General features: G+C 39.9%; 1 protein-coding gene across 2 annotated transcripts in view; it reads right to left on the reverse strand.

Moving 5' to 3' along the window:
* The window catches only part of MNS1 (meiosis specific nuclear structural 1), a 47941-nt gene extending 34867 nt beyond the window's left edge, over nt 1-13074 (reverse strand). For both annotated transcript variants that reach the window (XM_046007064.1, XM_046007065.1), the window contains exons 1-2: nt 12997-13074; nt 11940-12161 (exon numbers count right to left, since the gene is read on the reverse strand). In XM_046007064.1, coding sequence (XP_045863020.1) covers nt 11940-12161; nt 12997-12999 — 225 coding nt within the window. In that variant the 5' untranslated portion in view covers nt 13000-13074. The remainder of the gene's footprint in view (nt 1-11939; nt 12162-12996) is intronic.
* Between the last annotated feature and the right edge of the window lie 1211 nt (nt 13075-14285).

The following is a 14285-nucleotide window of genomic DNA, read 5'->3' on the forward strand; positions in this document are numbered from 1 at the left end:
AAATCCAAACAAGTGCCACATGTTGCATCCAGCTATTATTTCTCTTATGTCTCTTTCATTCCGTAACAGTCGTCCCATATACATACTTCTTTCCTCAAACCACTGATTTGTTGTAGAAATTAGTATATGTAGCCCATAGAATGTCCCAAAACATCCTAAATTTGACTGTTTCCCCAGGATACCATTCAACTTGCTTCTCTTTTGTATCTCCTGTAAAATGGTAGAAAGATCTAGAGGCTTAACTAAATTCTGTATTTAGAAAGAGTAAAGCACATGAGAAGATGTTCAACATCATTAGCCATCTGGAAATGCGAATTAAAATGATAGATCACCACAAACCCATTAGAATGGCTAAAATAAAAAATAGTGGCAAAGCGAATGTTGGTGAGAAACTGCATTTCTCACCTATTCCTGGGTGGGAATGTAAATTGGTAGTCCCATTCTGGAAAACAGTTCAGTAGTCTGTTATAAAGCTAATGTGCAATTACCATATGACTCGGTAACTGCACTCACGCATTTAGCCCAGAGAAATGAAAACTTATGTTTATTTAAGATCCTGTACCCAAATGTCTACAGCAGATTCATTCAAAACAACTAATGCTGGAAAAAGACAAACTTCAACAGGTGACCAGGCAGATAACCTGTGGTACCTCCATACCACGGAGAGCACTCAGCAACAACAGGGAATGAAGTATTGACATTAGCAATAACCTGGATGAATTCCTAGGAATTAAGCTGAGTGAAAACAATCCAATCCCAAAAGGTTATAGATTGCCTGATCCCATTTATATAATGTTCTTGGAACATGTTCTTTATTTTAAAATTGAGCTTTAATTCCCAGAGCATAAATTCACCTTTCACAATTCGTAACTCAGTGGTTTTTTAGTATATTCACAGTGTTGCAAAAAAATCATCACTATCTAGTGTCAGGACTTTTTTTTTTTTTTTAAAGATTTTATTCATTTATTTGGCAGAGAGAAATCACAAGTAGGCAGAGAGGCAGGCAGAGAGAGAGAGAGAGAGAGAGGGAGAAGCAGGCTCCCTGCTGAGCAGAGAGCCCGATGCGGGACTCGATCCCAGGACCCTGAGATCATGATGTCAGGACTTTTTTTGAACAGACTATTTTTTGGAGCAGTTTTGGGTTCACAGCAAAACTGAGGAGAATTAACAGAGTTCCCATACACCTGCTGCACACACATATACACTGCCCCGCCTATCAATATTCCCCACCAAGTGGTACATTTGTTATAATCAACTAACCTACATTGATACAATCACCCAAAGTACATGGTTTACAGTAAGGTTAACTTGGTGGTATATTCTGTGGGTATGAGAAACATTTAAGGACATGTATCTACCATTAGAGTTCTCATACACAGTATTTTCACTGCCCTAAAAAAACCTCTGCCCTGCATCCTTCCCTCCCCCAAATCCCTGACAACCTCTGATCTCTTTACAATCCCTACAATTTTGCATTTTCCAGGTTGGTATACAGTCAGAATCATGCAGTCTGAAGGCTTTTCAGGTTGGCTTCACTTAGTAATACACATGTAAGGTTTCTCCATGTCTTTTCTTTTTTTTTTTTTTTTTTAAAGATTTTATGTATTTATTTGACAGAGAGAGATCATAAGTAGGCAAAGAGGCAGGCAGAGAGAGTGAGAGGGAAGCAGGCTCCCTGCCGAGCAGAGAGCCTGATGTGGGACTCAATCCCAGGACCCTGAGATCATGACCTGAGCCGAAGGCAGTGGCTTAAACCACTGAGCCACCCAGGCGCCCCTCTCCATGTCTTTTCATGGCTTGATGGTACATTTCTTTTAGCACAGAATAATACTCGATAGTCTGGATTATTGATCCATTTCTCTAATAAAGGACACCTTAGTAGCTTACAAATGTGGGCAATTATGAACAAAGCTGCTATAAACATCTACATGAGGGATTTTGCATGTGTGTGTATAAGTTTTTAACATTACAGCACGGTTTCCTCAGCCCCCAGAAAAACTCCACACCTGTCAGCAGTCACTCACCATTCCACCTACCTCCTAGCCCCTGGCAACCACTAATCTACTTTCTGTCTCTATGGATTTGCTATTCTAGATATTTCACTTAAGTGAAATCAGCTTCTTTCACTTAGTGTAATTTTTCAAGGTTCATCCATGTTGCAGCATGTATCAGAACTTTATTCCCTTCTGTGTCCATATGATATTCACTGTATAGATAGAACACATGTGGTCTGTCCAGGATCAGCTGATGGGCACTTGCCTAGTGCTCAACAGCCAACATCCAGCTATCGTGAATAGTATTGCTTTGAATATTGACGTACAAGTTCTTATGTGAACATGTTTTCAGCAGTCTTGGCTATATGTTTAGGAGCAGAATTACTGAGTAACATAGCAATTACATTTAGCTTTTTGAGGAAATGTCCAACAGCTTTCCACAGCCACCACAGCATTTGCCATTTCCGCCAGGATTGTACAAGGCCCCCAGGTTCTCCACCTCTTCGTCAGCATTTAATGTCCTTTTTAAATTTTTAAAAAATATATAGCATGGGACAGCTGGGTGGCTCCATGGGTTAAGCTTCTGCCTTCAGCTCAGGTCGTGATCTCAGGGTCCTGGGACCGAGCCCCACATCGGGCTCTCTGCTCAGCGGGGAGCCTGCTTCTGCCCCTCTCTCTGCCTGCCTCTCTGCCTACCTGTGATCTCTATTAAATAAATAAATAAAATCTTTTAAAAATCTTAAAATTATATATATATGAAGATTGCTATATATATAGCAAACTTCATGGTTCTGAAGGGGCACCTAACTGCGATTTTGATTTGCATCTCCCTACTGACTAATGATGTTGAGCATCTTTTTTTGTGCTTATTGCCCATTTGTATGTCTTCTTTGGAGAAATGGCTACTGAAATCATTTACCCATTAAAGGATTTTTTTTTGGTCTGTTATTGTTGAGTTGTATAGATCACATTCTTGAAATGACAAAATTATAGAAATAGAGAACATAGTAGTTGCCAGAGTCGGGGATGAGGTAAGTGTATCCAAGAAAGAGATGGTGAGGTTTATGAAAGGATGAAATGAGGGATCCTTGTCATGGAACTCCCTCGGATCTTGACTCTGGTGTTGGAAATACAAACCTCACATGTGATAAACTGTACAGAACTACACACACACACACACACACACACACACACACACACACACACACGAGCACAGCTAAAAGGGAAATCTGAACAAGGTGGGTGGGCTGTATCATTGCTGGTGTCTTGCTTCTGATATTGTACTATACCTTTGCAAGATGTGCCATTAGAAAAATTAGGTACAGGGTATACTGGGACTCTCTGTATTATTTCTTACAACTGCAGATGACTCCATAATTATCTAAATAAAAATTTCAATTAACAAAAAGCAACTGCAAGTACTGGTGATAACACAAAGCAGCTAGAATTCTCATATGTTACTTGAGGAAATGCAAAATAAAGCAGCACCTTTGCAAAATGGTTTGGCGGTTTCTCACCAAATGAAGCAAACACCTACCGTATGACCCAACCATCCTATTCCCATATATCTATCCAAGAGAAATGAAAATTTACATTCATATTAAAGTTTGTAATAAAAGCTTATATAGCAGCTTCAGTCACAGTTGCCATAAACTGGAAACAAGACGGATTTTTTTCAACACGCAGATGGTACATCCATACGTTAGAGTATGACCATACCACTCAGCACTAAAAGGAATAATTCATGCAACAACATGGAATCTTACATTTGGTTTGCTAAGTGAAAGAAGTGAGACCCAAAAGGTGATATCTTGCATAATTCCAATAATATGACACTATGGAAAAGATGAACCTACTGGGAAAAAAAGAAATCAGTGGTTTCCAGGGCCTGGGGAAAGGGGTGAGTGAGTGGTAGACTACAAAGCAGCAGCATGCTGGGACTTTTGAGGTGACAGAATTGTTTGCATGACACTGTGATGGTGGAAACTGAAATCTATTCATTTGTAAAATCCATAGAACTATATATCAAAGAGAATTAATAATTTTATAACATGCAAATTTAAAAGAAATCAACCAGTATATTCATACCATGCACTACTACTCAGCAATAAAAAAGAATTAACTATTGATAAATCCAACAACTTGGATGACTCTCCAAAGCATTATACTGAGTGGAAGAATACCTGTTCTAAAGGTCACAGACATATAATTTCACACATGTATGGATTCACACATGATTACATTTATGTAACAGTCTTGAAAGAACAAAACTATACAGATGGAAAACAAATCAGACATAGTAGGGGCTAAAGGAAGTCTATGATTACAGTGGGGTAGCATGAATGAGGTCTTGGTGGTGATGGACCAGTTCTGCATCTTGAATGACATGGCGGTCACACAAATCTACACATGTGCTAAAATAACAGGTATACACGCATATTGTACAAATGTCATTTTCTAAGGTTTGATATTGTACTACAGTTATGCAAGATGTAGCCACTGGGGGAAGCTTCTGTGTAAGGGCACAGTGGACCTCTCCATACTATTTTTGCAATTTCCCAAAAATTTGTAATTATTTCAACACAAAAAATTTTAAAGAAATCAACTAAATGTGGGGGTAATAAGAGAGCGCAGACTACGTCAAATTAACCGAACTCATCTCCTCTCGTGGATGCACAAAATCTACAGCTACATATGGATCATTTCTGTAGGACGGCTGACAGTACTGACTCCATCTTGGGCTCTCCATCTTTCATGGTTGCTCAGTGACCTTTCTTGGGGCTATGTGTTCTGGCCCTTTGGAAATGAATACACATACCTTAGAAATGTCCACAAAGGCTAAGAATCTATTAGAGATAACAGTCTTTCCCTTTTCTGATGAACAGGTGGGGCCGCCTGATCTAATTAAAGGTTAGCTGTCAATTAGGTGCATACAAGCCCTCTGAGGTGTGTGTGGACCCTTTGATCTTACAGTGCCCTTCTATGTGCCCTTTGCTCTAAAAAATTTATGGACCAAGGTCTGGATTTGGCAGAGAATAACTATGCAGTTGCTGTGACTAGTCCTCCATCCAAAGCGCCGTTCAGTAAGTTACCTCAAATCAAACTGTATAAACTGGATGGAGTGGCCTACTTCATTTTCAGTCTCAAAGTGCCTTCTCACTTTGGGGGACATTTTATGTCTCTCCTGCATCTTCTAACAATTTCTTTCTGAAAAGGATCTGAAAACTAAAGAACTGCTTCCCTACAACAAAAGATAAAAGGACCACATGGAGAGGGGTAAAGGGGTAGAGACATAGTCTTGGAAAAAACAAAATCCCAACCTCCTACAGGCAGGGAGACACAGTAGAGAGAGATCTCACCAGTCCAGCACTTCTGCTAGAGGAGTGAGAGGTTGCTGCCCACATTAGGCACCCCAACATTTCAGAGCTGCACAAAAAATGTCTGGTTTAGAAAACAAAGAGGGCTGACATCCAAGAGACCCAAAGTACTATGGGAAACTGAGAATCTCCTTTTCAAGACCCACTTGCAGTCTCACTCATCCCAGAACCAAGCACAAAAGTACCAATTTGAAAATCACCTGGTGTTTATGTGAAGGAAATTCATTTGCTGGTCTGGGGGAATTTGCTCAAGAAGCAAGGGACAGTTGGTGCTCTTGCAGGGATGGAGGTAAGGCAGACTCCTGTGTGCTCTCTATCACTTCCCCCAGAGTAGGAGGGCATGGGCGCTGCACCGTCCCACCACCTCACTGAGGCTGCTGAGAGCAAGTGGTCTCAGCACTGTCCCCAGGCTGGATAGGTGGGGCAGTCATAGCCATCCCCCAACTCCCTGGCCGGGACTGAGGAGTAGGAGCAGTCGCGGCATTCTCCTGCCACCAACCTGGGGCCAGTATAGGCACAGATACAAGGTGCTCTCCCACAGTAATCACTGAAGCCTTCAGACACCTGCAGTCCAGGCATCTTCCCACTGCCTTGCTGAAGCTGGCGAGTGCCGCTTTTGGAGCAGAAGCATGCCAAGTACACCAGGGATGCCCCTTGTTCACCAGGCCACCAGGGCCAAGGGGCTGGAGTTCCTGAGCTCCAAGGACTGTAACAATCAGAAAGACAGTACTTGGCAGGCCAACACCCTCGGGACACTGCACAGACAGCAGCGTGAAAGACACACCTAGTCTCCCTGTGAAAAAGGCTGCCTTATCCTGGAGTTCCAGCCTAACAAACAGGCTTCAGGTTTCCCACACAAGCAAAAGCTACAAAGGCACCCCCCCCAGGGATCATAAGTAGGGAGACATTATCATTGTGCATTCCCTTGGCCTCACTGCAGCTCAATAAGACCTCCCAGAAAGGAGATTATATGCTCATCTGGAGTCCTGAGTTTTGCAACTGTTGCCCAGGGCATACCTCTGTCTCTAGACCTGGTGGCCAGCAGGGTTTACAAATGTGGCCCCCCAGGGCTGTATATATTTGCATATATCAAAAGCTGCTGCCTGAGGGTTGGCTTCCATTCAGCCTGAAATTAGGTGCTGAGTAAGATTCCTCCCCCTTGGAAGACTGGCAGGTCTTGACACACCCTCAACAACAGAGACATATCAAGAATAAATCAGGCTATTTAGACAATCACAAAAGTTCAAGAGACAACCAAGAACTAATCAATGGTGAATGAGAATTTTCACTACCTACATAAGGCCACTTCTTCAAAACTGAAAGAAGTAGCTGTTTTGCCTATCAAAGGGAAAAAACCACAGCCAAACAATACACAGAAACAGAGAAATATGTTCCAAGTGAAAGAATAAGACAAAACATCAGAAAAATACCTTAATGACACAGAGATAAGTAATTTACTGGATAAAGTATACAAAGTAATAGGCATAACGATGCTCAGTGAACTCAGGAAAAGAATGAACAGTGAAAACTTTAACAAAGAGCTATAAAATACAGGAAAGTATAAAACAAAAATCAGAGCCAAAGGATATAATAACTGAACTGAAAAATACACTGGGGGATTCTACAGCAGACTGGATAAAACAGAAGAATGGCTCAGACAGCTGGAAAACAAAGCACTGGAATTCACCCAGACAGAGCAGCAAAAAGAAAAAGGAATTATAAAAAACTGAAGATAAATTAAGAGATCTATGGGACAACGTCAAGTGAAATAGTATTTGCATTTCAGGGTTCCCAACAGAGATGAAAGAGGAAAGGGGGAGAAAATTTATTTGAAGAAATAATGGCTGAAAACTTACCTAACCTGGGGAAGGAGACAGACCTCCAGGCCTAGAAAGCCCAGAGAGTTCCAAATAAAATGAACCCAAAGAGATCCACACCAAGACACATTATAATTGAAATGTCAAAAGTTAAAAAGAAAACTTAAAAGCAATATAAGCCATCTGTTACATATTAAACCAAACCAAACCCACAAGGCAGACTGTTCAACAAAAACTGTGCAGGCCAGAGGGAGTGACATGACATACTCAAAGTGCTTAAAGGAAAAAACTTCCAACCAAGAATACTCTACCCAGCAAGTTAACACTCAGAAGTGAAGGAGAGGGAGTTTTTCAGATAAGCAAACGCTAAAGGAGTTCAGCACCACTAAGTGGTTTTTCAAGAAATGTTAAAGGGACCTTTTAAGCTGAAAAGAAATGGTACTAATTAACAACAAGAAAACGTATGAAAGTAAAAATCTCTCTGGAAAGGTAAAAATGTAGTGAAGGTAGTGGATAAGTCAACTTATAAAGCTAGTATGAAAAGACAAAAATAGTAAAATAAACTAAAAGTACAGTAATTAAAGGATACATAAAATAAGAGGTAAAAAGTGACATCAAAACATAAAATGGGGGGGTTGTAAAAACAGTTTTGGATGAGATCAAGTTTAATTGGTATCAAGCTGAAATAGACTGTTCTATTCATAGGATGTTACATATGTTATACACATAGATTAGCCCATGGTAACCACAAACCAAAAACTTACAGAAAATAAAATAAAACGAGAAAGGAATCTAAACACAACACTAAAGAAAGACAATGAACCACAAAGGAAACAATATCCATGGAAAAGAAAACTGGTGTAGTTATACTCATATCAAACACAATAAGCCTTAAAACAAAGACTGTAATAAAAGACAAAAAAGGGCATTACATAATGATAAAGGGGTCAATCAAGCAAGAAGATGTAAAGTTCATAAGTATATATGTACCCAATATAGGACCACCAAAATAGATAAAGAAAATATTAATACACTGAAAGGGGGGAAATTGACAGTAACACAGTAATGACAGGGAATTTTAACACTTTACTTACATCATGTGACAGAAGTAAGAAAATCAATATGGAAACATCAGGCTTAAATAACACCTTAGACTAGGTGGACCTAATAGATATATACAGAACATTTCATCCAAAAGCAGCAGAATACACATTCTTCTCAAGTACACATGGAACATTTTCCAGGATAGATCACGTTAGCCCACAAAAAAAAGTCTCAATAAATTCAAGATTGATATCATATCAAGCACCGTTTCCAACCACAATGGTATAAACTAGAAATCAACACCAAGAAGAAAACTGGAAAACCAGAGGCAGACTATATTTGTGGAGAGGATCATGTGGCAGGGAATGTCAGCAATCTCTCGGAGATGTGGGCCTCAGTCTTACAACTACGAGAACATGAATTCTGCCAACTTAAATAAGCTTAGAAGATTTGATGAGAATGCACTCTAGACAACACCTTGATTTCAGCCCTGTGAGGCGAAGCAGTCAATCCAATGACATACCATGTCTAGATTTCTGATCTTCAGAAACTGTGGGATAATAAACATTTTTAGCCACTAGATTTGTGGTAATTTGTTAAACAGCCACAGAAAACTAATACAGTAAATGAACTAACTGTAGTCTTTAAAATTGTCAAGGTCATGAAAGACAGGAAAAAGTGAAAAACTCTTACAGATTGGAGGAGACTAAGGAGACAAGGCAACTAAAGGCAGTTTGTATTCTTGGAACAGAAAACAGAAGTTAATGGGAAAAACTGAAGAGATCTGAATAAATCCTATAGTAAAACATATTGTACCAAGGCTAATTTCTTCATTTTGGTAATTCTTCTATGATTATGTAAGATTTTAACATAAAAGGAAACCAGGTAAAGGGTATACAGGAATTCTCTATACAATTTTTTGCAACTCCATTATAAATCTAAATTTATCTCAGAAATTGTCTCTAAATATTATTTCCGCTAGACTATAATAGAGCTCTTTGATATGATGGCTGACTTTAGGTGTGAAGCAAGAAATTCACAAGATGAGCCTTGCATTAGCCAGAGAAAAATAAATGGGATAATTAGTCAGCTCAAGTAATCCCAAGATCTGAAGGGTGAGTCAAAAAGCTTGAGACCCAAGAGAGTGGTTTAGCTCTGGTCTAAGCAGAAAAGCCTGAGAAATAAGAGAACCAATGGTGTAGTTCCTGTCTGAAGGCTGACAGACTTGAAATTCAAAACAAGCTGATACTTCACTTCAAGTATGAAGGCAGGAAAAAAGCTGAAGTCCCAATTAGAAGGCAGTCAGGAAGGAGCAGTTTCCTTTTATTCAGCCATTTTGTTCTATTCAGGCCTTCATCTGATCAGATGAGACCCACTCACGTTAGAGAGAACAATCTGCTTCACTCACTGTGCCAATTTAAGTGTTAATCTCATCCCAAAACACCCAGGATAATGTCTGACCAACTATCTGGGCACCACATGGCCCAGTCAAAGTCAACACACAAAATTAACCATCAGTAGCCTGGGCATTTTGTTCTGACAGAAAGGAAGGAAGCTATCACAGATTAAAGGAATCTTGTTAAAAGGTCACAGAACCAATAAAGGCATCTATTGGCCAAAGATGGGACAATTTGAGCACCAAAAATAATAATAAAGGCAATTAATTCAAGTATTAAAGACCCATGAGTCCATAAAGATTTTTTACAAAAAGAAAAAGTCAAAAACTAAAGAAAACTTTTAAAAACAACATTGACAGACACCAATGGAAGTGACCAAAGCACCAACTCTGAATGTTAAGTATATGTCTCCCTTTCCAATAATAACTATATTTCAGGTACCAAATAATCCTAGTTGATGCAGGAAAGTTCTTCACAGGAATTTCAGCTAATTAAATGTGAAAGGAATAACAAAATTAGAAAAATCAGTGTTTTGCAATCCCTAATGAAAGGAAAGATTCATTGGTGAAACCACAGGTGAAAGGTTGATCAGGAATTTTATAACAGAGGAACCAGAATGCCTCACTAGAGGTACTAGAATGTACATGTTTATCAACACTAGTATCACTACAAGTGGACCAAGCAGACGTCATGTGCCTGCAGATGTGGTACAATACCAAGCATAGCATCACCTACAGAATGATTGCCAGAAGGTTCTACCTAAATCTAATCATGCCTTTAGGATTAACTTCCATTTTGAAAAAATATAGAAGTTAGGGAAACAAATTACATGAACAAAGGAGAAAGCAAACAGGTAAATTCAGAATATGGAATATCATAAAACAGCTGGCCTACTTTAACAAATTAGAAACATGAAGTTAAAAAAAAAAAAAAGGATGGGGGCACGTCGGTGGCTCAGTCAGTTAAGCATCTGACTCTTCACTTCCGCTCAGGTCATGATCTCAGGGTTATGAGAGAGAGCCGCATATCAGTTCTGCACTAGGCATGGAGCCTGCTTAAGAGTCTCTCTAATCCCTTCCCTCTACCCCTCCCCCCAGCCGTAACAACCAAATATACTGTATGAACCTTATTTGGATCCTGATTCAAACAAACCAACTGTAAAAACAGATTTTGACACAATCACCAAAACTTGATTATGGAATGGCATTAAATAATACCTAGAATTTACTGTTAATTTTAGTAGTTGAGATAGCGGCATTATTCTACTACTATGTAAGAAAGTATATTTTTTAAGATGCATACTGAAGTATACACGAAAGAGGTGATATGATATTTAGGATTTTCTTTAAAACTAAAGAAAAAATAAGAATAAAAAGAAGAGGAAAATATCTAATCCCTAGGATCCTATTGCTCAGAGTTGAAAAATCATGTCTAAGCCTTATGAATTTGGAGCTCAGAGGAATGGATACCACTTTTAAAAAGTTGCTTTTGTTATTCCTCACAATATCCTACAAAATGTTGAACATACAGCAGGAACTCGAAAAATTCTGAAATATCAGAGAAACTTCTTCATTTACGAGAACTCATTTCTAATTGGTTTCCCTTTTTTACCACACTCATTCTTTAAAATATTTAAAGTTTCCACAAAAAAATTATCTCCATATTTTAGGAATTATATACATACTGTACTTGAATTCTTCAAGGCAGTATTTCAAAATCAAGAATAAGTAAATCATACCTAATACATACATGTTCATTTTCTACCACTGAGTAATGTACATGTTTAATCTCAATAAATTCAAAAAAGGTACTCTTAAATTTTTGTCTTTCAAATTTTATGGAAAGTAGCCAAATTTTACTTACATGAACAAAACTGTGGAAGTCAGTAATTACGGATTTCATGTTTATGAAAAAAAATTTAAAAACAAAACAAAACAAAAAACCAAAACATTGAGTCTTACTCTGTTACAGGCACTATTCCAAGTGCTCTGCATGTACTAACTCATAAATTATCAAAACTTCTACCAAGCGGATACTATTATAATTGCCATTTTATAGAGGAGGGAGAAAAGTAAAGTCAGTTTACCCAGGGCTCCAGAGCATGCTTACATACAGCCCTACTAGGATTTAAAGTCATACAGTCTAACTCCAAAAACCCAGCTCTTTACCACTACATTGGTCTGACTTATGATGAGACATCCTGTACCTGATCTTATTATCTATCTACTCAATTCCAGCATCAGCAGCTGGTTTTCATCATTTCCAACGAAAAAATGAAGAAAAAAAATGTCAATGAATAGTAAAATGTACCTTTTGAATGGCCTCTTCCATATCCAACTCAAATTGTTCATCCTGTAATAATCTGAGGAATCTCTTGCGCTCCACGAAGTCATCATTTTCATTCTGTACCATTTGGTCCCTGATTTGATTTTGTATCTTTCTTACGGACTGGACATGTAGTTGTTTGCAGTAATTTGTATCTACTTGTTTCTGATGCCTTTCACTGAAGCTCAAAGTTCGCCTTCTAGAAGCCTATAACGGGGGGGCGGGGAGGGGAAGTATTCATACTTTGGTATTCCAATATCTAATTTTTAAAAGTATACCGCTGCAAGCCCCTGGTACAAAAATAGATAACAGAATAAACAAAGGGCCTTTGGCTTCTTTCCTAAATTCAGAGAAATGTAACACAATAAAAAAGTACATACGGTAGATAAACATAATTGATATATCAATAAATTACTTTTATTATTCCCCATCTTATAGATGAGACATGAAAAGTAAAAGCAACTTTACCCAAGGTTCCTCGGCTTAAAAAAACAGCAGTACTAGTATTCAAAGACGCGCAGGTGAGCTCTATAGACCTAGCCCTTTACCACAACACACGGAATTCCTCTCCTCATTCCCCGCTACGCCCACCCCCGCGCCTCCTTTACCCCTTGGCCAGAAAGTATCATTCAGAAAGAAGCTGGTCAGGTTTTCCTAATACAGATTTAACAGGTCAATCCGCTGCTACCTAATTCATCTGCTGTCTCCTGGACTTTCTTCCCCACGTATTTGTTCAAGGTTCTTAATCTTTTCCCAAATTTCCAGAAATATGGCAAAAAAAAAAAAAAAATGGGGGGGTGCCAAACCAAATTTTCATCAGGCAGATCTAATACAGTCTGGGGAAAATTTGAAAAAGGCTGGAAGCCACCGCGAGCGCTGCTTAAACAATAGCGCATGAGGCTTCTGAAAGCAAATCGAACAAGTTCTCCCACTTAATTCTCCGATTAGGCACTCCAAATCCTATTTTTAGATGCAGCCTGGCTCTAAACTACAATTAAATCAATAGATAAACAAGTAGTTTCGAAACCCCCGACAGGCTCACCATCTTGGCAGAGGAAAATCCCGCTCTGAGGATCCAGCTGCCACCACCGCTCGCTGCAGAAGCGATGGCCGGCTGAGAGCTCCGATGTTTACGCGGTTTCCTGGCAACTGCCGCCTTCCTAGAGAGCGCGGGGCCCACCTGCGCAGGGTGCGGTCTCCCATTGGGCGCAGCAAGAGCCAATCGGCACTGAGCTTCTTGGGAGGCTGGCTGGGAGGCTGCTGCTCCAGCTCTAAGAGACAGGCGGGAAGTTCAGATCCGGTATCGTGGCGCAAGCACTTCGCAGTGCATTAGGGCGCTCAGGATTTCCCTCAGGCGGCTGAATTCTGTGATTTGGGTGGGGTTGGGAGTCAAGGGGAGGTCTGTGGAAACTGTTTACACAGAAATACGCAAACTCCTGTCTAGTGCATCATGCCAAAGTCACTTTCTACTCAGAACATCCTGTGCCCTCAGTGCCCATTCTGCCTGTGTTGAGGGCTCGCTTCATCTCTAGCAGGAGGAGGCACGGTCACCGTCTCTCTAGTTAGGTAACTGGGAGGCTTTTTGGGTAGCGTGTACTTGCAGTCGCCTTCACCTCAACCCCGACAGATGTTGGTAAACTCTGGTAATAAAATGTATGGGTCACTGGGACCATCTGCTGTGGAATACATGATCCAGGTGCCAATGAGAGAGCAGATAGATGGTGGCAGCGGTAGACGCTAAAGTCCATTTAAGATGGAAGCATTTAAGAATAGGAATGGGTCAGGGAAATTAGTAAAATATATTCATTTTAGAGGGGACAGAGAAATCGCTTAAAAACAACAACACAAGGACACCTGGGTGGCTCAGTGGGTTAAAGCTTCTGCCTTCAGCTCAGGTCATGATCCCAGGGTCCTGGGATCAAGCCCTACCTCAGGGTCTCTGCTCAGTGGGGAGCCTGCTTCCTCCTCTCTCTCTGCCTGCCTCCCAGCCTACTTGTGATCTCTGTCAAATAAATAAATAAAATCTTAAAAACAACAGCAACACAATTAAAGATAGTGTGACAACCTGACTTAGTTCGTGTTACCTAATTTGAAGTCCACCATAGGCAGCAATATGTCTGCTTAAAGATTAAAAACCAAGAGAACTTCCAGTTTTAGCTCCAAAATGTAAAAACTTGATGTTATCCCTTCCATCCTCACTACCGGAAGAAGCTGAACAACTAAAAACTAAAATTTTTCTTGGAGTCATCACAGAACTGAGGTCACAGGACACACCACAACCCTGAAGAGAGAGATGAGGGGAGTCATATCCGAGACCCACTTACTTAGAGC

The sequence above is a fragment of the Meles meles genome, chromosome 6 (assembly GCF_922984935.1).
Source record: "Meles meles chromosome 6, mMelMel3.1 paternal haplotype, whole genome shotgun sequence".
NCBI classification, from domain to species: domain Eukaryota; kingdom Metazoa; phylum Chordata; class Mammalia; order Carnivora; family Mustelidae; genus Meles; species Meles meles.